Here is a 27478-nt window from a genome sequence, read left to right as displayed (position 1 = left end):
ACAAGACATAGGAACTCTTTACATCCAAAAGCAATAACACTTTAATTCAACAAGAAAATGTGACTGCCTTTGTTTAGACATATAATTTACTTTGTTATCTAAAGTGTTTTGGAATGAATTGCTTGGCATACATTAGAAATTTTCAATTTTTAAAGACTTTTCTACAGTATAATACATATGGATCTGAAGATTGACTAGGAAAGTTATATTTTAAATGTATCTCGACATCTGTCAATGGAAGCTGAACATATTCTTACTGATATGTACTTTGGAATCACATCCAAATCAAACTTACCTCAAAATATCAGCTTTGTTATAAATGAAAGGAAGGGAAGACTGAATGTAAATATATTATTATTATTACAATATTGTTTTATTATTAAAATGTACCCTTTCAATATCTGCAGATCTGAAGTTAACCAAGTGAAAGTTGGTTCATCAAAAATTGTATTTAGGATACATTGGACTCTCCAAAGAATGCATTTGAAAGGATGGACATCACCTTTTCGATATTAGAGTTATACAAAATGTGATGATACATGGCCTCATATGATGTGGTCATGTAAAATGACAAGAAAAATATAATAAATTTTTAAAATTTAAGGTGCAACTCAATTGATAATGTACCAGCAATATTTTGTATGAAGATTCTTTCTTTCTTTCTTTCTTTCTTTCTTTCTTTCTTTCTTTCTTTCTTTCTTTCTTTCTTTCTTTCTTTCTTTCTTTCTTTCTTTCTTTCTTTCTTTCTTTTTGCTTAATGAAACCTAATTAGGTTCTGAGTCCAGAGCACTACTGATGGGAACAATAATGGCAATGCTCTTTTTACTGCTGTCAGATTGGGCTCAGAATGATTGCCAGCATATCTAACAATTATAGCTATTCTATCCTTGTAAGCTTTCTGACTGCTAGTTCACATATTGATTTTAATTTTAAGGAAGTAATATAAAATATTGTTAAGCCTTAAGCTATGAACTTGTAGGTTTTTTTTTTTTTTAAATGAGATTTTTTTAAATGGTGTGTGCTCTGAATAGCAGAATTCTAACAGTGGTTAGGATTTCAGTTGGAAGCATGAATTATACTTAGTGCAGCTTGTGAATTTCAGCCTAGACTTTATAATAGATGTTTGTGTTCTTCCTCCATCTTTTACACACACACACACACACACACACACACACACACACACACACACACACACTTACACACACACACACACATACAAAATTCAGGCCATATGTGGGTGAAACACTAACCTGTTGAGGAATTGGGAAGGCAATATTCATCAACACTCTTCCCCTTGTAGGCCCTTGTTCATTCCCCCAAATCTGCTCTGGGGATTCAATAAGACAAGTTATTGGGATCGTAGGATTTAGGGAATATGATCATCTATCAGCTTCTCCCAGCTAGAGCTCTATTGGATCTTGTTGCCTCAGTAAACATGAGCCTTTCCCTCACCAGGTCTGAATTCAAATATATGATGTGATAAGAAATATTTGAATGCACCTTAAACCACGTATCGGTATTTGTATACAACTCATCTTATTTACGTGCAACACTGAAACTGCCAGTTTCATATGAAGGCTAATTTGGATTCTAATTCTAGAATACTTAGAAACATAATCCACTAAGTTCATAGCAATACATTCCTAGGTCAATCCATTTGGAGGCTAAACAAGAGCAATTTGTAAAAGTAAAACAAACCCACCAATATTTTGACAGAGAGGATAAGAATATAGGCCAACCTTTTCAAGAGTGTTGTAAAGGCTATAGCAAGTAGGAAAATTGCATGTGCAACCCTATGGTTGCTGTGTAGTTGGTGCAAGACAGGAAAGGGGAAAAAAGTTAAATTGAAGAATGAAGAAAATGGGGCATATGGGGATGATAAGTAAATACTGTAGAGAAACAGAATTAGAGGAGAGAGAGAGAGAGGAATCTTTACTTAGACCTGCTGCCTTCTGGTTATAGTTTAACTGGTCCCTAAAGATAATGGGGGACTGAATTGAGCAAAACAAAAGTAGCTCAGGGAGGAGACAGGAGACTAGGTCATAAGGCTCCAACTATGGGTGTGGCAAGGGATAGAAGGAAAGAAGAAACAGGTTTGGATGCAGTAAGGAAGGAAGTCCCGTTGGCAGAAAGACTGCTCCTGAGCAAAAGGTAAAGAGAGAAGACACAAAAATCCTGCAAAGCATTCTGGACCATTGGTCGACTGTTCAGCTCAGGTGGAACCTAAGAGGTTGGAAGTTTCACTTCTGAGAGAATTGGCCAGAGGATTTGGCTAGGAATGAACCATGGAGGGCCAAGAAGAAGAGAAGCGGAGAGAAGCAGACTGGAGACCTGCCCCAAAGGAAGAGCCTGGAAAAGAGGGAGAGAATAACAGAATAACAGAGTTGGAAGGGACCTTGGAGGTCTTCTAGTCCAACTCCCTGCTCTGGCAGGAAACCCTATACCAGTGGTGGCGAACCTATGGGAACCTCTCTGTGGGCACGCGCACCATCGCCCCAGTCCTAGGTCTTCAGCTGGGTTTTATAAAACCTTTTCACTTTAGGGCTCCGCCACCGCCGTGTGCAAAAAAAAAGGTTCAATCAATCAATCAATTTCAACTTCTTGCGGGAAAAAAAAAGATCTTGCAAAGTTGGAATTGATTGATTGAACTTTTTAGACCCACCCAGTCTGCCGTTACCACTGCAGCCACGCCCACCCAATGGGCCATGCTCACCCAATGGGCCACGCCCACCCAATTGGCCACACCCACCCGGCACTCGACGATGCATAAGTTGGTTTTGCGTTGCAGTTTGGGCACTCAATCTCTAAAAGGTTCGCCATCACTCCCCTATACAATTTCAGACAAATGGTTATCCAATCTCTTCTTAAAAACCTTCAGTGTTGGTTGAACTGCTATATTAATCTTTATGTCAAGGTAAATTATAGTGAGTGTATTTGCCAAGGGGCCAGGGAAAATGGGCTTGTTTAAACAAGATACCGAGAGAATCATCCCCCTTGAAATCAGTAGCTTCATATCATCTGATGATAACATTCTACCTTTGTTATATTATCCATGCTATATCTGTATACCATTTCCTAATGATATAAGTTAAAGCTATAAAAAGATTACACTTGGGGAGGGGAGGTAATTCTCCTCCCCCCTTATTTGATGTCCCTAGAGCAGGGGTAGGCAACCTTGGCTCTTTTATGACTCGTGGACTTCAACTCCCAGAATTCCTGAGCCAGCCATGCTGGCTCAGGAATTCTGGGAGTTGAAGTCCACGAGTCATAAAAGAGCCAAGGTTGCCTACTCCTGCCCTAGAGGAAAGAAAGGATATCCCTCCATAGAGTTCCCCCTGCTGGTGAAAGATTTGATATTTGTTTGATGGGAATAAATTCTGGAAGAGATTCTGCTTTGAAAATCCATGGGAGAGGGGAATCAACGCCCCAACTCAGGCGTAGCATTTGTGTTTTAGCAGGGGCTATTTAGAATATGCTGGGGGGGGGGAACAGAATTTTGTGGATGCTTTTGACCACATTGTCTCATTTGATTCAGGCAAATGTCAAATTATATCCATAGAATTTATTGCACACTATATTCATCTGCCATGTCATATGTAGTTATAGTAGTTCAGCAAAAGACTAATTCTTTTTTTAGCAGATAGTTTCACCATCTCCAAACTGGAAAAAAAAATCCTAATTACTCTTTATAATCATTTCATTCCTTTCATTTCATATCATCATATAAGATATTTCAACAGCTGCTTTTTTTAGCAGGGGAAGAAATGGTCTTGCAAAATTGTTACCTCCCTTCCTACCAATATCATGACTAATGTCTTCAGTCAGCTTGCAGAATCACAGCATTAAATAACCTTTAATCAAGTTAGCTAATAATAAACTGGACTAAGCCTAAATTCAATTTTCTATGCTACTCGAAGTATATCAGTAGATTAGCTGGGCAGAAATACAACTTTTTGTTATTTGTTTATCTTAAGCTTTATGTTGAAGGATAAGAGAATAGCCTTTTCTCCTTAAACTAGTTTATCAGGATTTCAAAATCAAGTGACTCCATTCCTGTTACTCTGGGTTAGTGACAGATGAAGGTGGAGGCTACAGTGAAGTAGAAATAAAGTCAAGGAGGATTATATCATAAATATAATTTTACTGAAAGTTAAAGAGTGAAAATTAATACAAATTAAAATAGAATAAGAAAGAAAAACACTACATGTTAACTCATTGTAATATATACTCACTTCTGTTCAGCAAATTGAAAGGAACACTCCTCAAACTGGAATGAATCTATGAGCTTCACTCACCACTGTGTTTGTGTCCTACCTTTGAAATGAATTGATAAGAATTCATACAGAATGCTAGGCTCAAAACAGAATCACCCTGCAACTCTCTGGAATTTTATATCCATGCATATGAAAATCAACTCAAGATCTTCTGCCCATGCTTTCGTAATTATTGATGGAATAGATTGTACCAAAAATCCATCTAATTTATTTCTATCAGTAGGTAACCAAATGTCTTGGCTGAAACAAAACTGGTTTGGCATGAAGAACCATGCCAAATACAGTATAACAGAAATATAACTGGCCAAATATTATTGGCTAAATATTATTTTGCTAAAAGTTTTTCTTTTCTTTTCTTTTCTCCTTTTAAGTATGCATTTAATTCAGATGGACTCAGTCCAACGCTGGATGGAAGACTTGAAGCTCATGACTGACAGTGAATGCATGTGTATCCTTCAGTCTAAACCAATCAGTTTGGAAGAAGATGGCGAATTTCCCGTTTCATCCCAACATGGCACCTGTGACAACTTGCAATTGTTGCTGAAAAGAGCTTGGATTATAAGTACCGAGCTGACCAGGATTGTTCAAAAGCTGGAGAAGAATAGATGGCAGAGGGTGCACAGCATGACAGTCCGAGTCAGCTGTCATGTCCGATCAATGATCAATGAATATAATATACTCACAAGGAATTCTTGGGAAGAAATGCATCAGGTAAAATCAATGTAGAAACCAGTAGTATTATGAAACTATTACATACAGTCTAGAATAAACATAAAAATACTACCTTTAAAACAAGAAAATCTAGAACTCCATGGAACTGGAAAGAATGTGTCTGTGTTTATGTGTGTGCATAATATACAGTATATAATAATAATGTCAGAATCATTATTTTGGCAGGAAGCTTCAGAAACACCAGATCATAATAATTAATAATTAATGCAGTTTGTGTCTGGCATAGTACTTTTATTGCTAGAGAATTTTGAGTTCCCTTATACTGATGATTTTAATCTTCTTGTATATCACTCAGAGTAAATTGGTGAGGGTGAGGTCTTAGAAATGAAATCAAATTAGAATTTTTTTTAAAGCTAATTTAGTTTGCCTGATTTGATTGGCATCAAGAGCTCGGTTCAAAGGACTTTACCATAATCTGTTGCTTGAACCATTCAGCTGGAGATACTAAGAAATAAACCTGGGATTTTCTATATGTAAATCATAGTCTTACGGTACCTATTGGGTCTATGGCCTTCCTCTTTATGCTACAATTCCTTTTTGCTTTAACTCTAGACACAAACTTTGCAATGTATATAATGTGTTATTCTGCTATAGCACATCCTACTTTTCTTATATGGTTGGTAATACTTTACATTCTAAAGTAAGATTGCCAAATATAAGAATAGGAAACTCTAATTCAGCCTTTCTTATATTTCCACTTGTCTGCTCATTTCAATAAGATCACTCAATAGATTTTCAGAATGAAAAAGTGCAGGTCATTAAGTGTATATTTTTTTTTTTAAAAAATGAGGACTTGGAAAAGGATTAGCTGTGATCCCAATCCAGATCAAGCTCCTATATGTTTATGAGCAGTATGGATATCAGGGATAATAGAAAAAAATAGTATCTTAGATTTACATAGCAATGTGATTCTAATATCGACAGAGAAGTTGTGTGTGCTGTGATCCAGAACATCAGCCTGGAGATGCTAATCTATTATGGATTTCAATTTTTAAGTATGTTTTGTTAATTTTTTAACATATTCACCTTAATATTCGGTAGGCAGTGCACTGTCTGGGTTTACATTTAACAAACATTCACTAACAATTAAATTCTATAGTCTATAATCCACATGATAACTTTACATGATTTCCTCTTTTCCCCATAGTGTTCTCTTTTACCAACCTTAAGTTAATACAATTCTTATTGTTTTAATAGGTGATAATTAAATATAAAAGTTTTCTAATATTTCTACAAATAATAATCATATCAGTATAGCATTCCTTTTCTATCTAGTCATTCTGGTTGTCTCATCATATATCCTGTTTACAGTTCTTGTTTACATTTGTTTTTCCCACAATGTTCTAAACATTTTTACTGGTTAAGATTTTCTCAGAGTTAATTACATTTAAATATTTAAATCTATTTTTTCTCATGTAAACCAACCCAATACTTTTACCTTTCTTAAGGAATAAATAAGCCTAAAAAGAAAAAAAAGAATGAGAATAAAAAAGAATAAAATAAAAAGATAGTATACTACTTAAAATCGCTATTTCCTATAAGCTAACACATATTTATTTCCAATTTTTTCCGTTACTTTTTTACCATAATTGAAAATGTATTTAATCTTAAAATATTCCATTTAATAAACCTGATCCTCTAGTCTTTTAGCTCTTGGTCAAAACATTTTTTTTATTCTGGATTTCAAATGAGTATCTTAAATCTTGGTTTTAATAAAATTTTGCTTTTGTTTATTTTGATTAGCTGCTCTGGGTACTTTTCAGAAGAATGGGTATTACATGAATTTAGGAATCAGATAATTCCTTTCTAACCACCTGCAAAAAAGAAAGAAAGAAAGAATGAAAGAATTCTCCCCTCCCAATTCCATGTAGGTGTAACTTCTAGGTGCAACTGATGCTTCTGAATATTGGAACTTTGATTTTAGAGATCACAAACAAGTTAACTCCCCTCTCCCCCCAATATCCAAAAACAGGATCAAATATGGCAGGATGAGAGACATCCCATGTACTTCATTCCTCATTATTATTTGACGTTAAAAGGGAGGGAGAAAATAGAATTCCATGTAGAGTAAACCTGCAGAGCCTTTGATATCCAACTCCCTCACCAGAATAAAAGGTTAATCATCCATTTGCAGCCCAACTTGCCATCAGCCGTATTTTTTAAGATTTATATTTTGGTTATCCACATTGTTCTGCTGAACTAAGAATGAGTTAATAAATCTCATACAAATAAGTTAATGCAACACATCTCTGTTCCTATTTTCTGCAGTATAAAAAAATGCTGGTGGAAAAGTGCTCGGAGCTTACAACAATTACTGAAAGGTAATATTAAACATTATTGATTCTTGTACTTTTATTTTATCAAACCTATATTAAAAATTGTGGACAACCTTAATGGGTCGAAGAGCTATAATATTATGGTAGGTTTGAAACCAATAGGCCTCTTCCACTTGCAGAGAAAGCCTGGCCTCTACCAAGTCTAATATGTATAAATCTTCCAGTGGTGGGATTCAGCCAGTTTGTACCAGTTCGGTAGAACCGGTAGCTAATTTTTTGTTGCCCAGGCCCAGAACAGACTTCCGGAAGCGGCATCCACACAGAGAACCTGTTGTTCACATATTTGAATCCCACCACTGAAGTCTTCTCTTTGGATTAATAGCTAATATTAATTGTGGTAGGGATTTAATATGTGTTTTGTGGAAAAGTATGTATTTAATAGAAAAGAATGGGAAATCCTTAGGCTACAGAATTATATATTGGTGGTTCACAAATTGTGGCAATCATATTAATTATGAATTTTAATTTACCTTTATATTGATGCTATAGAGCTGCTATTTGGTGTTGCATCTTGATTAGATCTTGGATTATAAATTACACTGCCACTGGACTGAAACTTTGGCATCTTTTTAAAAACATTTTCTTCCAGGTGCATACAGATTGAAGATGAACAAATGTTGAAATCAATGAAATCTTGTATTAATGATGCGCTAACCACAGTGGCACAGTATTTTGCCCAATTGATAGAACTAGCTCTAACGTATGAAATAAAGGTTAGTATGTTTTTCTTTTCGGTAGTAAAAACATAATTTGGCAGTGTTTCTATTTTTATCTCTTTATATCTCTTAAGATACCCGGAAGTATTTTGTTGTTTGTTATTTGTTTGACATTAGAGGCTTATATTTAAACAAAGACTAAGACCATGTCACCACCCTGTGCAGTCTAAACATTCTGGTGCATTAATCTTGATTTGCCTGTAAGTCCATGCTGTTTTCTTGGTCACAAATCTGAACAATAAAGGAGAATATTTGTAACTTAGTATTGAAATGAGGGGTCCTCTCTGAGATTGGTAGTTTTCTTGCAGAGATTTCATTACCCAAACTAGGTAATCCATCATCAGTGCTAGTAGGGAGAGGTGTTTGCTCTCAATTGATATTCTAGTGGCTTGCCACTAGAACCATAAACCCTAGAGCAGTGGTTCTCAACCTTTTTAATGCCGCGACCCCAACTGGTCGTAAGTCAAGGACTAAACTGGTTGTAAGTCGAGGACTACCCAACCGGTCGTAAGTCGAGGACTTTCCCTGCGCCGTGCATGAGTGGTTCTGCCCCTGCGCCGGCCGAGGCGTAGCTGGCAAGCGTCAGAGACGGAGCAGGTCGACCACCAGCTGGCCCAGCCCAAGGGAGGTAAGGCACCCGCCGGAAAAGGGGAAAAAAATGGCGGACAGCCTTGCTTGGTGACCCCCGTGAAATGGTCGATCGACCCCAAATGGGGTCGCGACCCATAGGTTGAGAACCGCTGCCCTAGAGGATCAAGAAGCTGAGCAGTATTTTCTAATAAGGAGACCCTCTGAGAGAAGAATGGAATACAACATAGAAAAGGAAGAGGTTTTTGTCCTCTTTCCCCACCCCCAAGTAGTTGTGAAATTGGAAAACAAGTAGTTTTCCAATTTCACAGTCTGGAGCTAAAGCAGCAAGGAACAGCTCTGGTTAAGGGAGAAGAGTACCAGTTACCTGTGTTCAGAGAAGCTAACCTAATAAGTACCAAGGACACCAGTGGTGAGTAGCCCCAGAAGACTGGGAGAGGAGGAGAGAAGAAAAAAGACAGTAAAGATTCATTTCAATAGACATATGTAATGGGTCTGGGGCCTCTACAGAGCTAAGGAATATTTAATCATACCTTTGACTTTATCCAAACATTCTGAATTTTTGAATATACTCTATGCCTTTCCAGATACTTGTGTCCTAATAAAGTTGCTTCTCTATGAAAGTTAGCACTCTGAATATAGTACTAGAAGAAGAGCCGTATTCTTCTTTTCGGTTTGAATGTATGTCTGATTCACTGTCTAAATACCCTAAGAGATAAGTCTTACAATTACTTCTTTTTGTCTGTTTTTGGTTTGTTACACAGAACTTGGTGAAGGAGATGGATTCATCAGATAACATCTATTGTGTAGAATCAGCTGTAAGCAACTTATTCAGTCTTACTCAAGAAGGATCCCATTTGTGTCGCATCATCGCAAAGGCAAGTTGCACTTGGGATGATTCTAGAACAACTATTTTATTGAGCTCCAGATGCAGGTGGCTTCCTTTTGTAATGTTTTCTCTCTCCCCTCCCAATTTTAAAATGTGGAATTTTCTTTCCAGAGAAAATAATCAATATCATAGGCTGTTGTTCTTAAAATTTAAGAATTACTACTGCATTGGTGGCATTTTATCTCAAAATGTACATTTCCCATCTCTCTATTTTTTCATTTTTCATCTGTGATTATGAGAATGTGGGCCAAAATTACGCCCCCCCCTCATCTCTATAGAGAACATGTGGATCAGAGAAAAGCAGGAATATTGTACCCAAACATAACTCTAATCTTATTACATGTTCCCTCACTGGCAGAACAAACTGTTAGTGGTGAATAGATTTGACTGTACGGACAATTGTAATATAAGAAACAAAGTCTTCAGATTTAGCAATATTTCTCCATAATTCTCACAATTATTACTTTTGTATGTGTATGTGTGCCTTTAAGTCAGTTTTGAGTCCTTGTGACCAGGTAGACGTGTCCGGGCACTTTGCTTAGCAAGACCTACAGAAGTAGATTGTCATTTACTTTTACCTGGGGCAGAGAAAGACTGACTGGCTCAAAGTCACCTTTTCGCTTCGTGCCTAAGGCAGGACTAGAATTCATGGTTTCCTGGTTTTTAGCCTGGTACCTTTAACTACTACACCAAATTGACACTCAAGAACATAATTTAGGCTACCACTATTATTCCTTTTTATAGATTTGTGGAAAAGATTGGGGCTGAAAAAGTAGTTCCTGTCTGAGTGGAAATATCGAAGTGAGCTTTGATACTTCCATTCAGGCTAAAGATATTGTAATATTATAAATGTGATTTTGCATTGCACATCTAGGAATTCTCTCTTAGTTTATCTGGATCAAGCATGATAGAAGAATTTGTTCAATAAAAACAGTTAGAATGAGAGAACGTCTAGTGCAGTGATGGCGAAACTTTTAGAGGCCGAGTGCCCAAAAACTGGCTCCACGCCCACTCCACCCCCTGCCCTGCCCCCGTTCTGCCCCCCATCCCCCACCCCACCTGCCCACAGGACCAGTCACCGCCTCCAGGGCTCGCTGCAGATCGCCCAGGCAGCCAAGCAATGCTATGGCGGCCACACCCCCTGCCCGTGCCCTGTAGCATCAACTGCATGATGGGGTGTTAGGGCAGAGTCTTGTCTATGCTGCCTGGCTGCCATGTCCTTGGCTGCGCTGCTCTGTGTGGGCCACGCTTGGGAGCGACTCTCCTTCAGGGGGGCTGCTGGAGAGGAGGGGGTTGTGGGGAGGCAAGGCTGGGGCAACGGCACGTGTGCCCACAGAGAGGGCTCCGAGTGCCGCCTCTGGTACCCGTGGTTCGCCACCACTGGTCTAGTGGAAAAGCTGAATTGGAGAAAGAAGCTAGCTCCCAAAAGAGGGAAGAGAATTTCAAGTTGTTGACTCAAAGAGCTTTAAATTCTCTTCCCTGCTCAAAGCCACTGCTGTTTTGTTCCTTGGCTCTTGTACTTCATTATAGCACTTGATTATTCTTCACACATTAGTTCATTTTAAAGAAATAACGTAATATAAAAAAATGGGCGAAAGCTTTGAGATAAAAATTGATAAAAGTTAAGAATGGATTGTTTTCTTCTAAATTCTTTGTTAAAGTTATTTAGCTTTTATCACAGGTAAGATCAAAGCACTCTCTAATACCCACAATTATTTTTAGGATACAATTTATATCACCAATTCTTTTCCCAAAATTATTGATATTTTTTTTAAAAAGTGAAAGCTGGCCTTATGAATGCCTATATATCTATTTTCCTCACCAAACATGGCTGATCAAATATAGATTTTAAATAAATTAAATTAACTTATTTTCTTTCACAGAGAGGCACAAATAAATTTGTCTATTATTACAGGCAACAATGTGAAAATCAATGGAGTTTAATAAAAGCAATTGAATAGGTCACCATCAAAATCCTTCTTAGTCTGATAGTTAGAAGTCCTCTTTATTACACCTGCTTTTCCAGCAAAATTATTTAAAACCTGAGAACAAGAAGTCTTTAAAATGTTAAGCAATTTATTTTTTCCAATAAATTTTGGCTTAGGTATATGAGAAGGTTCAGCTTCTTCTCATCTTTAAACTGTATGTCCACATAACCTACTGTCCTCATAAATCTTAAAATCCATTTCCAAATTCCAAAAATCTTACTTGAGGTCTGTGTTTTCCAGTCCTCAAGACTCTGGGCATTAAACCTGTCATTTGATTTGTACAGGATTAAAAATGTGAGATTCAGAGGAGCATAAGTCAGTCTGTAAACTCAGATTGAATTTGACATGTTTAATTTTTTTATTAAGATAATAGTATAAAATACAAATGAAAATAAAGGTAGTAGGAAAATAGGAAGGGGAAAGAAAGGGGAAAGAGAAGTGTAGAGTGAAGGGGGAAAGAAAAAAAACATTGACTTTCAACTTTTTTAGCTCAGTAAAATACAAAAATTATTTTTTACTTTTACAAACTTAATAAATACTAGCATTTCTATAACAACAACTAATCAGCAAATAGCAAGGTCAAGATTTCAGACTGAATTTAATTTGAGCCACTTTGAGATTGAAAGAGATTATCTGAAAAAAAAGTATCCTTAGGCTGTAATAGGGAAGTATTAAAATACCTACAGCTATTTCATTTTTCCCCCAGAAAGGAATCAAAATAGCTATGATAATAACCCTTTAGTACAGGGGTGTCAAACTGCCAGCCCGCAGGCCGGATGCGTCATCCAGAAACCGCGCCCACCCCATTGCCGACAATGGCAAAACTGGCCCGATATGTTGCGCAACGTCACGTGACGTCGCGAGTTTGACATGTCTGCTTTAGTGGTTTATACCAACTTTCCAACATTATGATGACTATAAGAGAAGATAGATACAGCAATTTCCCCCTTGCACATAAGTTATTTTCTACATGTGAAGAATAGTGAGGATGGTGATGAAAAGGGACAAAGCAATTATGTTTATCCTTACTTCTTACCCATGAATAAAGTGTTTATCTGTGTTAAGCAGTATTGAAAAAAATTAAAATTATGAACTTGGCTGTACGTAGCATTTCTGAAAGGGCTTCTGGTATAATTGACTGGCTCTCTTAACATTATTCCAAAGATTCAAGCCTCTTTATTTGCTGAACAGATGTTTGTTTGAAATCTTCAGACTGGTTCTTGGTGGAGGCAGATCAGAAGGAAGAAGGTGCTGTTCTACCATGGCCTAGATTAGAACATGGTTTGCAGTGCCAATGCAGTAAGGTGCCCGCTCCCTTTCCAGTGATGATGAGCTGGCTACTCAGATACTTGCTTTCTCCCAGAATAGAAAGTTATTAAAAATAATGTCTCTCCTGGCAAGCGGATTCTTCAACATTCATTGTTTTAAAGCTCGTTTGGGAAGATTTTTATTCTAAAAGGGCAAGATATAAATTATCCTAATAAATAATAGAGAGGCAGTTTGATTAAAGGCCCCAGGCCAGAAACCAAAAGACTAAGTTTGTAGGAACAAAGCCAACTGGAGGCCAGTGACTCTCTCTTTCTCAGACCTAGGAAGAAGACAATGGCACTGCTGAAAAATCTCCAAATCATTTGTCTACATAATCATCAGGAATAGTGATCAACTGAAGGCACTAAATAAATAATCTATTATTCCCATTTTTCAAGATTAAAAATGGCATAAAAAGAACCATCAAGCTATTTTTATATGTAACAATGTTCATAGCAATTGTTGTTATTTTGCCATTGTATATAGTGCCCAACTGCAGTGACTTCAAGAGTGAGTGATTTGAAAATAAAGTCTCTGCTTGTGGTATTAATTCCAGAAATCAATAGAATTTCATTCACATTTTTGATTGTATCCATGCCAATAAAGCTTTCTGAATTGCAATATAGCCATATGCTACAAATGAAAAAGGATTATTTCACAAAACTGAAAACCATTTAGGTCAAAATCGTAATTACATTTATCTGCAAATAATTCCCATCTAGTCAGTAGTAAACTTTCTGTAGGGCTAAGCAGATTTAAGATTATTTCTGCACTAGCCAGTTGCTGTATTGAACATTCACAATTATATATTGCCAGAACTTGGAGCTTAGAATGGATTGGATCTAATTAGTTTTTGAATGAAAGACTATCTGGGAAAGACTATCTAGTTATAAACTAGATTGTAAAATAATAATAAAACAAAAGATCAGCTCAGCAGAAGAACAGAAGCTCAGCTTCTAATTAAAAAGCTGATTTTGGAAAACTGCAAGACCAACCTGAATATAGTTTGCATTGACTATAAGAAGGCATTCCAGTCCCTGACACATGATTAGATAATCAAGTGCCTAGAAAAACAGGACTCAGTAAAAACATCAGAAGATTTGTGCGAATGTAAGGCACAGTTGCTGGTCAATGCTAATAAACTGGGAGCAGTTAATATCAAGAGAGGAATCTTTCAAGGAGACCCACTCTCACCACTGATGTTTGTCACCTCACTGATTCCTCTATCAACAATACTGAACAAGTTAGACTATGCTATCCAGGGCTTTTTTTCTCATAGAACGCCCAGAACGGAGTTCCGGGTTGTATGACGTGTGTGAGTTCTGGCACCTTTTTTTTTTTAAACAAAAAAAGCACTGATGCTACCTAACATTAAAAACATATACCAGGCTATCTCACCTCCTTTACATGGATGACCTGAAGCTATATGGAAAAATACCTGAAATGGAATTGCTGCTCAGTGCTGCATGTATACACAGCCAAGATATTGCAATGGAGTTAGGACTGGATAAGTGTGTGCCAAGAAGGCACATAGATTTTATTGGTGGGATAAAGGAATGAAGAGAACCACTTGATTTAATGGCTAAGGCATCAAACTAGAAACCCGGAGACAGTAAATTCTAATCCTGCCTCAGGCACAAAGCCAACTGGGGGAATCTTAAGCCAGTCTCTGTCTGTCTGTCTGTCTGTCTGTCTGTCTGTCTGTCTGTCTGTCTGTCTGTCTGTCTGTCTGTCTGTCTGTCTCCCCCTCTCTCTCCCTCTCTCCCCCTCTCCCTCCCTCTTCCCCCCCTAGATGAGGCAGGTAACAGCAAACTATTTCTGAAATCTTAGCAAGAAAACTGCAGGCATTTGTCCAGGCAGTCATCAGGAATCAAAAATGTATTGATAACTCATTAAACTTTCCTTTTCAAAGCTATTCTACATAGAGCCATTGTTACAACATATCTGCCATCCTTTGGGAAAGAAATGGGCAGTCTTTCTGGTCTTAAGATGATAGAGAATACACTAAGTAGAAAGTAAGGTCAGGACCCAACAAACTGACCATGAACAACTACTTCAACCTTACTTTTGCTCTGGGGGTTAATGGGGAAGATGAGAGTCCCAATGATTACCCATTCCTGTTGTAGGATAAATAAAACTTTTATTTAAGGATATAATGTATCATTATTTGAAGAAGTAAGCAATATTCTTGGAAGGAATTGATTTTATTAATGGCCATTAAACAGCTCCTTGAAGTTGACCATAAGACTGAATAGCAAACGACAGCTTGTTTTTCTTCTCATGTAACTTATCTGCTAAATGTTTAATTGGTTAAGAAAGAGGGACACATGTTTGATTACAACCATGTTAACATCCACTTGGGGTTGTTTGCTTTTTCTGAGGACTAATAAAATAATGTCCTCTAGAAAGTGTTTTGTTTTAGCATCAATTTAGAGACATTCAAGCTACCAGAAGCTGATTAATTTTATTTTGCTACAAGCAGCTATGTTTCCAGTGCACCAGGATACAAGTTTTAAGGACTGGAACTTTCTCATATTTTTTAACAGATGAGAACCTAATTGCTGAATAAATTGCAGTCACTATGCAAATAATTGGCCTGGGGAATGTCAAGTATTTTGCTTGCATGGCTAGCTTTCTTCATGGCTTTCTTCCTGTGCTTGTGATAGGTACAGTATTTACCAGGGATTACTAAAAAGACAATGACATAATGATAGAGTTGGAAGGAAGTATTCAAAACGCTGCACAAAGCCCCCTACCCAAATCCAAATTAAAACACTTGTGATAAATGGCTGCCTGGTTTCTCCTTCAGTGATCTGCGTTTTTGGATTAATCCACACATTTGGAATTTGGAGACCATTTTATGGCTACTGTAATGGGCACACCCAATCACAAAATATTTATTTAGCAGAAGATGAATTAGTGAAGTTACTCTCCATCACTCCATCATATAATCTTTTAGTTGCTTTCTATTACTATTTTTTTCCCTGAACTTGAGGCACACTGCCAAAGAAGTACTGAGTCACAGCCAACCACCATTTTATTTTCTAAAAATGCCTCTGGGGTTTACCTGGAGTCCAGAAACATTCCTGGAAATAAAGATTATGCATGAGGACGTTTTTGTTTTGCAGAATGCTGGATGTCATTTATTTTTAATTAAAATATTGTGTCTGTCTGTCTGTCTGTCTGTCTGTCTGTCTGTCTGTCTGTCTGTCTGTCTGTCTGTCTGTCTGTCTCTCTCTCTCTCTCTCTCTCTCTCTCTCTCTCTCTCTCTCTCTCTCTCTCTCTGTGTGTGTGTGTGTGTGTGTGTTTAAAAAGGCAACTAGAAAGCCTGTTGGGACATTTTGATACAGATGTTGGAGCACACAGGGACTGCACTGGAACTTGATTCTAGAACATTGCTTCTTCACTTGTATTGTTGGGAAGTTTTCTTCTTCTTAACTTGTAGACTTACTTCAAGTTTTTTCTGATTTTTTTTCTTGCAGGAAGGAGGTATTGTTGCCTTGCTTAAAATCTGCCGTCAAGATTGCTTCAGATGCCTATATCCTCAAATACTCCGCACACTGGCCTCAGTATGCTGTGTGGAAGAAGGAATCCAACAGCTGGAAAAGGTATCATCTTTATGTCATGTGTCTGCAAAAACAATGTGCTGTCCTTAGCAGATTGCTAACACATGCATTATGCAACCCAAAAGTCCACCCATGACAAGTATTGATTATCCAAAAGAGTTCGTCACAAATATGTTATTGTTGGGGATGGATTTTTAAACAATTCTTCATGTTTATTTCTCAGCAGGTGGGCTGAGTTGCAAATATTGCTCCATGGAAATCAATATGAAACTTGCCATCTAGTTCAATAGCTGGGAACAGCCCGTTCACTGGGATACGAGGTTGTGCCTGCAGATTCTAAACACCACGTATAATCCTGCTGTGCAGGATGATTCCTTTTTGCAGATTTAGAAAGTTTCCCTTCATTTTGGTTGTTAAGATATTTAATTTAATAGCTGGAGCAGTGAAGGGTTGGACAATGAATAAGAACGCACAGTTTTGGCTAATTGGTTGAAGAGAGCTGACCACTGCATGAGGCAATCTAAGCTGTGATTGGTTGCTGTGAGTGTAAATGGAGAAATTTCCTTGTTTTCTTCTGTGTGCTGTGCATGCTCTGTAATTTACCTGATGATGGTCCTGCTGCGATGATTTACCTGATGATGCTCCTGTTTACCTAACTATCTAGTCTGATATATATATATATATATATATATATAGTTGTAAAATATATTTATATAAAACTACAAGTTCATGTCAGCATCTCTGACTCCATTTGGACACCGGCCGTGCAATTCCCTGATATTGGTCATAGCAGAATTCAGTAGCATAAGATCCAAGAGAGAGGGTGCTGTGATAAAATTTTGCCGTTACTCTCTGGGGTATTCGATTAATTATTCCTGTCATAGTTTATATGTAGTCATAAGTTCCTGAGATCATGTCCACTTTATTCCTACCCCTGCTTTCCTCCCAGAAATACAAGGTACAAATACAAATACCTCGATCCCACTCCATAGTTGTTTTTAATATGCTGTGCACCGCCCTGAGTCCTTCGGGAGAAGGGCGGTATATAAATCAAATTAAAGATAAAGAAAGATAAAGATAAAAGAGTTTTGTCTGAAAGACCGGTGTTCCAAGAATAGTCCATGAGCTAATTAGTTGAGTGATGACTTGAAAAGGCATCTCTCAAATTCTTTCTCATGTTCTAACTACTAGGCCTCACAGGTTCTGAGAGGTATGTAGAATGCTACTGTTCCTGAGATATTTAGCCTCCCTAAAATTTTAAGTATATCCCAGCACAAAAGTGTGCACCATTGTGCACATTTTGATATCTGACAGTCTGTAGTGGGCACTGGTAGAAAATGAATATTATTGATGATGTAAGAACTGGTCCATTCATCTGCATGGCCAGTCACAACCCACCTAGTTATAGGAAGGCTAAGTAATGAGATCCCTTGTCCACATTATTGAATCCCTCCAATTAGTCACCATTTAAGTAACATTCATTTTTCCCCTTTATTTCCTGAGCAAATGGTGCATCCTCAGACATGGACTGCAACCAACCTAAATATTTATTTTCTAAAAGTACCTATGGAGTATACTGAATATGGAGCTTTCATCCATTTTGAAAATAAATATGATATCAAATGTATAATTCAGCAGCATTTCAATATCCAATTAATTATTTTTAAGCAAAAGCATCTAAAAAACCCCCAAGAGCCTAGTAATCACATCATGTATAGGTAAGTACTTTTTGAACTTAATTGCTTTCCATTGCCTTGTGCACATCTACATACATTTGCCTAAGAGCTGCACAATGGCATATGAATTGTAATAAGCAATTATGAAGAGTCTAAACATGAAGCATCTAGAAGCTTTCCCTGTCCACTGATGAAACTTGGCCTTGAGGTAATAACCATTCAGGTACTCTCAACTATCTGGGTTACCTTCAAAATTGAAATTATGAATTACCAGTTTTTGTTGAGTTTAAGTGAAGATAACAAATTATATTTTCTGAGCACTCAACACTTTAATCTTTTATACTCTCCTATTAGAATGGTAATCCATTGAGTTGCCTGTAATAATACTTCTGTGTTTACCATGCATTGGCATAAAGTAAATGCAGAGTGTCTGAAAAGAAGTATATAAAATTACAATATATGAATTTGTTAGATTATTTTGTGTAGCAATGTATGCATTCACAAAAAAAACCCACTCACTGAAATGGTGAATGTTTTATATGGGTTCAGGTCCTTTTCTGTTCATCTCTGAAATGTCACCTTGGATGGTAATGAGATGGCGCATCACATCACCACCATACAGTTTACCATAAAGTGTAGATTTATAGTCATTTTGAGACAAATATAACAACTGAGTATCAGAAAAAGGTGTTGTTTTTTTTACAAAAGCTAATTTTAACTCTGAGTGGTAGATACTTGACAAACTCTAAAGCATGTCATTATCACCATTGTTCATTTGAGTTGTTGATAGGGTTCTATTCTTCAGAAACACATTGTTAAACAAAGGAAAACAAAGGCTACTAATGACTTCCTAAATCATGATATTCTTCGTATTTGAACAATGTGTCTCTTCAACAAAACAATATTACTTCATTTCTACTTTACAATGACATACTTTGTAATTCAATGGTTAGGATGGAAGAAAAGACGAGTGACAGAACATCTTTAACCAAAGTACAAACCAATTTTCAAAGGAAATTCCTCTCCCCTCTCACATTCACACAGATTTAGAAACTCACTGAATGAGATTTCTCAGTTTTTCCTTCTCGTCTATATTTGTAGTCTATGAAAGATTTATAAAGACTTGTTGATAATATTTTAAGAATCTGAGCTGCAGCAGGAGTAACTGATAGAATGGAACGTAAATAAAGAAATGTGTGAATTACGTAAATGATTCTACTATAGTTCTTGCAATTCTTTGGTAATCATTTGTAATGAGAGTCTGATTTGGGCACGCTCTGCTTTCTAACTGCATCCCTTCCTGCTCCATCCTTACTTTTGAAGAAAAAAAATAGCAGAAGAGAAACAATCATTCATATTTGTGTTCCTGATCTGGTGATCTGGCAGCCCCCCTCCCACTTTATTAGCCTTGTGGAAAGCCATCAAGATCTGACTATTTACCTGGGGAGAGTGATGAGAGTTTATAGGAGATGATTGAGATACTAGTCTCCCCCCCCCTTGGTTTAATTTTAGTTTCTATGGTTTGTAGTTTTATTTTATATATAAATTCTGCTTTATGGTTATTTATAAATGTACACAGAGGGTGGAAATAAGATAGAGGACCATTTTTTGCTGTCATCTTCCCAGCTTTGAAATGTTCTTCCAAGTAAAGATCATCTGACACCTGCATTCAGTAGTTAATAGGCACTAGTGTTTGTTTTTAGGTGCTTAGGTTTAGTGTTTTTAATGCTTAAAATGCAATCATTTATTCTTAGTAGCGTGGTTTTAGTTTTTCTATTTGATCATTGCTTTGATTTTTGTGTTTTATATTAATTTTTGCTCTGCTGGCATGTTTGTTCCATATATTTAGTATATTTTAAATTATCATGTACAATGCTCATAAATGTTTTTCTGAGGCATATAAAATAAATAAATTAGCAGTGAAGAGAAAAATTGTTGGTTATGCTACATTAACAAACAACATTGGGGGGGGGGAGGAATTCAGTAAAATACATATTTTGTGTGCTGATAGATCCAGTTTCAGTCCTTCATACATTTAGACACTAAGTGCCCAGGAAAGAAAGGTATTTTTTCCTCACTAATTTTACTTATTTTCTGTAGATTTTTTTTTTGGGGGGGGGAGGGTAACTTTGAGTCAATGCTGACTCATGGCAAGATTTTCAGAAGCCATTTGCTATTGTCTCTTTCCTAAAGCTGAGAGTGAGGAACTGGTCCAAAGTCTACAGCTGGCTTTGGGCCTAAGGCAGGACTAGAATTCACAGTCTCCTGGGTTCCAGCCTGGTGCCTTAACCACTACACCAAACTAGCTCTTCTGTAATTGTGGTTTGCTAAATTAAAATAATAGACATTCTCCAATTGAGGAACCAATTGAGTTCAGCATTTATTATTACAGGTAGTCCTTCACTTACAACGGTTCATTTAGTGACCATTCAAAGTTACAACAACACTGGAAAAAAGTGGTTTATGACCTTTTTTCAATTTACGACCACTGCAGCATCCCAATGGTCATGTGATCAAAGTTCAGTCGATTGGCAACTGACTCATATTTGTGATAATTGCAGTATCCCAGGGTCATGTGTTTATCTTTCGTGACTTTCTGACAAGCAAAGTGTCAATGCTGCTAATTGGATATTATTGCTGGAAGTTTTTAAGAAGAAACTGGACAGCCATTTGTCCGAAATGGTATAGGATTTCCTGCCTGAGCAGGGGGTTGGACTAGATGACCTCCAAGGTCCCTTCCAACTTTATCATTATTATTATTATTATTATAAAAGCAAGTCTTTCCCAGTCAATAACAGTGTTGAAATAATGAAAAACTCTTGCTTTGTTATTTTTCATCGTAATGACAGTGCTTTCAAACTACGGTACTTAGAGAAAATAAAAGGGATCAGTGGAAATCTAGCATGCATGCTTGTATCTTATCACTTTTCTCAAACCCCTACTTATCAAGTAACCTCAATAAAAGGCACAACTGAGTGTCAAGCAAGATCAACAGATTCGAGATATATCCATTATCAAATCACATTCTGGTGAGAAAATAAAGATCCAAAAGTCACCTTTCTAGTACAATTCTAAAAATATTTCTATATGGAAGTTATGGGGACATGTTTAAAGTTTCAAAAATTCCAGGTGCAAGCTGCCTATTTCTTATTTAATACCTCAGAATACTTTGGAGAATAGTAATAAAAATGTTTTTTCTTGTTTGATATATAGATGTTACTATTATAATAATCACAATATTACTTGTGAATTGTCTCCTTAATCAAATAACTCTTCAGAAAAAGCTGATCTGAAGGGAGGTCTACATTTACCTTACAAGATTGTTGTGAGACTAAAATTGGGATGGCTTTGCCATATATGCTACTTTGAATTCTGGAGGAAGGGGAAACACAAGAAACAGTCACTTGTGTACTGTCCATGTAAATCTATTACCAGTTGCCTTGGTCTGATTGTGATTAATTCAAGGCACTGTCTAGCTTAGCAGTAAAATGCTGGACCTAGGAATATCAGATTCACAATAGTTAAAACATTTTTTCAATTGTTTGTATTTGGTGTGTTTTAACATTACAGTTGCCCATTTAATGTTCTGAACAGCACACCATATGGTTATCATATCGGCTTCAGCTGTAAGACTTAAGAAAAGGTCCTAAGATTCATGGCTTTAAATGAGATGAATGAAAGGCCCATGTAATGGTAAGACTGGAATTCTAAAAAAGAAAAAGAATTAAATGTAGTTACAAGCATCTTGCATCTCTAACCTCTTTCATATTCTGAGAAAGCAGCTATAATGGAAGTTAGCAAAATTGGTCTGAAGGATGGGGTACTCTGGCTATCATGCTTTCAGACAGATGGGATGTAGACAAGCAGATTGTTCTGTTATTAAAATGAGGGCATCTGTCTAGAGCATTAGAGAGCCGCAGCAAATTCTGGATGTTGCCAGTAGGTTCAGCTGAAAATTTCTTACTCAGGGATAATGTTTAATTAGAGTGAGAGATATGCAGTACCATGCCAGTACTGAATATCAGTTGCAGCAATATAAATTAACACTTATGCTTTGCGTCATAGCAGACAATGCATTAAATAAATCTACTTCTCTGGAACTTAAAGGCAAGGAAGAGGCAGAATTTTACCATTCTGAACATTAATGCAAATAACTGTCCCAATATTAAGATTGGGCAAGGTCTATTTGCTTAAAATATAATGAAGAATATGGATTAGGCTCCCAGGAAATTCAGCTCAAATAAAAAAACAGATAAAATTATGTACCACATCTTTATAGCAATGTGAAGCAGACCTTTATATGACCACAATTGAGACTGGAAAAGATAAATTATGCATCTTGGAGGTGGGAGATACTTCTAATGTAAGATGATCGTGTAACTGCAAGATGCCACAATTGTCATAAATACAAGGTAGTTGGCATGTGATTGCGTGGGTACTGGGTGTAAGTGTGACAACTGGTCGTAAATCACTTTTTTAATAATTTTGAACTTTTTAGTAACTTTGGTCACTAAATGAAAGGTCATAAGTTGAGGTCCACCTGTACTGTCAGTTTCTAGACCTAGTTTATATGTAGTTTTTTCTGCCGATAAAGCTCTTAATAGCCTAAGACGGGGTGTCAAACTCGCAACGTCACGTGACGTGTTGTGACGTATCGTGACTTTTTTGCCATTGCTGGCAATGGCGTGGGCGTGGTTTCGTTATGATGCATCCGGCCCGCGGGTTGGCAGTTCGACACCCCTGGCCTAAGATCAGTCTATTTGAAAGTTTGCCTTTGGATACATATATCCAGCTGATCCTGAGAGCGGTCAGTTCTTAAGATACTTAGCTGGAGCAAGCTCAGTTGCTCTGAAAGACAAAACTTTCTCAGTGATGGCGCCTTGACTCTGAAAGAGTCTCCTGAGCATAGCTCCTTAGAAGCTTATTTTTCACTAGCTGTACCCGGCCACGCGTTGCTGTGGCTCAGTCTGGTTAAATGGAAAAGAAAGAAAGTATTGCTTTTATGTCCAACAGATGGCGCTGTTTTTCAAAAAAAGCATGTTTTTACCTGTCACAGGTGTGACATCTATATAATAGTAGGTATATAGAAACATGCGCATATTCAAATGCAACGTTGTGTCAAAATTTCAAAGCAATCGGTGAAGAACTTTCAGAGATTTAAAATTTTGAACAAATGAACATTTACATTTTTATTTATATAAATTGTCTTCAAGGCCTTATTCAAAAAGGCCTTTTAAACAAGTTGGGTATTTGTTCTGAGAAAAATCTCTTAAAGACTGGCTTTAAATAAAGCTGGCTTTATTTTCCAATTAATTAAAAAGGAAAGCTTTTTAGCAATATCGTGTTGCTATTTTTAAATATTATATTGTTGCATTTAATTTGAGCTGCCTGCAGAACTTATGTGGATGAGCAAGCGTATACTTTTGCTAAACCCATTTTAAAAATAAAGCAATGTCATATCCCGAGTTTTGACAAATTGCTTCTGTTGACCTTGCATCATCACATATAACTTTATAAGGAATGGCTGAGGATAATCTCTGTTCTCTTTTGACGCTAAGAATATTACAATGAATGGTTGGAGCTGACATAATAGCCAGTTATATTACCATACAATGAAGTCTTTCTTTTATTTTGCCATGATCATATTCATGAAGCCTGGAACATCTCAGACTGATAACCATCCACTCTGATAACCATCTACATCTGGTTAATGAATCACACAGCTTCTTTTATTCAATGATAGATTATAATTGCAAATGAAGCGTGAGACTGACAGATCTAAAATGACCACAATTCATGAAGAGAATGGAACAACTCTATTTAAGAACTGGATGAGTATATGTGGCATAAACAGATGATGTTAAAATACTAGCTTCATGACTTTACTTACTGCTGCCTTCCCCAAAACTGTTCAATTAATTAGCAGTGAAAGATAGTTGGGTGATTTATTTAACTTTAAATAGCCTGGAAGTTCATTTCTGCATTTTCACAACCGGTTTGCACTAGATATGGGTTCTGTGGATTTTAGATTTCATTCTTCTAAGTTGGAACAAAGTTGAAATAATTTGGTGAATTAATCTTAAAATACTTTAACAGATGTTTTGTTACAGAAATATGATATAATGAAAATACATTTATTACATGCGCAGACATTGGTAACTGGAAAAACAGATACCTTGCTAAGAGCTTGGACAACTTTGTGAAATGAATGTTTGTAATTACAGTATATCCAAATTGGCAATGTTACTGAGAGTATTTTATATTTTGTGACTGGTGAACTTCAGTTAAAAATGTACCATCTGAAGAACTAATGCCTAAAGCAGTTCATTGCTATGATTTAATATTTGCTATAATTAGTTTAAAAAAGACCACAGGGGTCCATTATCCACAGTTTCACATACCTACGGTTGATAATTATAAATCAGAAGTCATCTTCAATAAACAGCTTCTCATACTGTGCTTTTTGGCATGCAGTTCTGATCTGCTTACCATGTTTTGTGTTTGTATGGGAATATGTATCCAGCCTCCACTCTCTCAATTTCCCAGCATGCAAATTTATGCATTGCATTCTGACTTGATATTGTCATTCCCTTCATATTGTACTTCATCCGCAGAGAAACTGAGCAAGCACGCGGAGGAGAAATCTTGTGAGGGAAATAGCAAATGTTCACCCAGAGTATTGCCCTTTGACTGAAAAATTAAAGGTCTCTGAGCTCCTGCTGCTTGAACATTTGAACTTGACTTCCTCATGGAACACAGCATCATGTTCAATAAGCAGGCAGATCCAACTTTGGGGCCCTTAAAAAGGCACTCACCAGGCTCTGCAAAGAGAGTTATACCCACTATAATTGTGGGCATCAGTGTGACACAGTGTGACAATCATTAGACACATTGACACTTTACATGGAGGAAGGAGGAAAAAGAAGAGGAGTACCCCACTGCTTCCTTACTGATTCTGTACTATTTATAAACTTTGTATTTAATGTCATTCTGGTTATTTTTGTTCACTTCTGATGATACCAGAACACTCACCCCCTTCTTACAGCTTCCAAATGTTGATATATGTGGTTTTCTTATTTGCTGTTGTTAAGTTAAGCTTGTTGAAAAGCTTCTGAAATTCTCAACTACAGTTTTACCATAAATGAACAATATACTCTGGTCTTTTATGCTCACTCCTAAGAGTGACTCCCGGTTTGCATAGTAGTCAGGGCTAAAAACTAAAGACTAGTCTTCCATAGGCACAAAGACAATTGGATGACTTTGGGCCACACTCTTAGATCTAGAAAAAAGACCCAGGCAAACTATTTCCAAAAACTTTCCTAAGAAAATGGCATGGACCTGTCTGTTGCCTAGTATCAAAACTCTTTTGAAGGCACAAAATACGAGTTTCATAATTACTTTGTAGCCATGGACCACTTCAAATCTTTTTTTTATTCAAATTTAAATTCTTTTGCAACCTTAATCAGACAATTTAATATAGTTTATTCTTGATTGGCCAATAGCAGTTCAAGAACTATTTCTAATTAGAAGTTTGTTAGAAAATTAATTAGTTGATGCTTCGAAGAAAAGGAAAATTAATCAACTGACTGTTTCTGTGATCTAGATTTTTCTGTTTTGGGCAATTACATTTTGAAAAAATCTAAGCATGTGAGGGAAGAACTAAACCCATAGAATAGATACAATCAGTTAAAAGTTAGTTAAATTTAAAGACTCTGGAAGGAGTGCAGAGAAGAGCAACAAGAATGATGAAGGGGTTGGAGACTAAAATATACCAAGAATGGTTGCAGGAATTGGGTATGTCTAGTCTAATGAAAAGAAGGACTAAGGGAGACATGATTGCAATGTTCCAATAATTGAGGGGCTCTTACAAAGATGAGGGGGTCAAATTATTTTCCAAAGGACCAAAAGGCAAGCCAAGAAACAATGGATGGAAACTAACCAAAGAGAGAGGCAACCTAGAACTAAGGACAAAATTCCTAACAGTGAGAGCAATTAACCAATGGAATAGCTTGCCTTCAGAAGTTGTGGGTATTCAAAAAGGCTTTCAAAAAGAGACTGGCAACCATTTGTCTGAAATGGTATAGGATCTCTTGAGCAGGGGGTTGGACTAGAAGACCTCCAAGGCCCCTTCCAACTTGGTTATTCTAACGTTCTATGTTCTAAAGATGAAATATATCCTATAAAGCCATATAGTGGCCATGACAGTGATTGTGGGAGCCAATTTGACTTTTTATATCCCATTTTCTGAAAGCTTTCAATATAGCTTCTAGAACTGCTCCAAAGCCAGCCACTGCATTGCAATATTTAATATAAATGAAGAGGAAAATCAATATAATGGAAGTGCTCATATAGTCATAAGGTAATTTTAATTCAATTTAAAGGTTACTTTAATCAAATTTTGATACCACTTACACTTTGCCATTCAAAGACCAAATGTAGCCCTTACTCTCTGAGAAGGGGTGTGTCCTTGGGCAGTCTGTTATGAAACTTTCTTTTCCCTAAATGCCATTTTGGGGAGCTATATCTGGACAGATTGTGTGATATGGAGAAATAGCCCCAACTTCATTAGCATTGTTCTGTTTTTTGATACTGGGGGTTAATTTTTCCTGATGCTAAAGATTATATATATAAAAAATATAACTGGCACTAAAGGTATGGTTAGAAGTCCGCTACTATGGAATGATACTAAGGTTCTTTTGTGAATGAGAACAGGTGTACCACCTCTTGACAATGTTTTGGGTTTTATTTAGGGATTTATAATAATGGATAAAGGGAAGGGCAGGCATACATTTAACAAATGATTCAAAATCAGCATCTGAGAAATCACCTCCAGTGAGACTAATGATAATATTGTTTTATCGCAGCTCTAGATTATCCACCTAGAAAGCAAACAGATGGTTTTTTTTAAGAGAAAAGAAAAACTTGCTAAGTTTTTAAAGTCAGGGCAGTGTTTAATGAAAATCAATAGAGAGATTTACAGCAGTGTCATCTATATCTTTTCTTCCCTCTTTAGTAACTAGAAGAGAAAGCTGAAAGTGATAAGGACAATTAGGAGAATAGATCACTTTTGTATCAAATGCTTTTATTTTCTTACCCATAGATTTTCTTACCCAAAAGCACAACAGGGTTTTGGGGTTGCTTATTTGTGTGTTGAAATTTTATAAAATGCTTGGGGTTACTTATACTGTACGTGAATTGAAATATTTATAAAATCAAAATAATAATTTTAAAAGTATATAACCAGATACAATTAGCACATGCTAACTATCTATTTATGTGAAAAATTGCCTTAGCATAATTTCCTTGCTATTTGGCTCAGATGAACTCAGTTTGTGCCTTAAATTCATGTCCCACCGAAGATATATCTCTAAGTGTTAAACCCAAACAGGCTCTGTTTATTGTCCT

General features: G+C 36.7%; 1 protein-coding gene across 1 annotated transcript in view; it reads left to right on the top strand.

Moving 5' to 3' along the window:
• The window catches only part of INSC (INSC spindle orientation adaptor protein), a 77230-nt gene that overhangs the window by 15422 nt on the left and 34330 nt on the right, over positions 1-27478 (top strand). Inside the window, exons 3-7 of the mRNA XM_015824308.1 lie at positions 4646-4985; positions 7275-7327; positions 7932-8055; positions 9411-9524; positions 16314-16439. Coding sequence (XP_015679794.1) covers positions 4646-4985; positions 7275-7327; positions 7932-8055; positions 9411-9524; positions 16314-16439 — 757 coding nt within the window. The remainder of the gene's footprint in view (positions 1-4645; positions 4986-7274; positions 7328-7931; positions 8056-9410; positions 9525-16313; positions 16440-27478) is intronic.

The sequence above is a fragment of the Protobothrops mucrosquamatus genome, unplaced genomic scaffold (genome assembly GCF_001527695.2).
Source record: "Protobothrops mucrosquamatus isolate PMUCROS unplaced genomic scaffold, P.Mucros_1.0 scaffold2198, whole genome shotgun sequence".
Taxonomy (NCBI): domain Eukaryota; kingdom Metazoa; phylum Chordata; class Lepidosauria; order Squamata; family Viperidae; genus Protobothrops; species Protobothrops mucrosquamatus.
The sequence above is the reverse complement of the archived record's forward strand: the minus strand, read 5'-3'. Positions and strand labels throughout refer to the sequence as shown.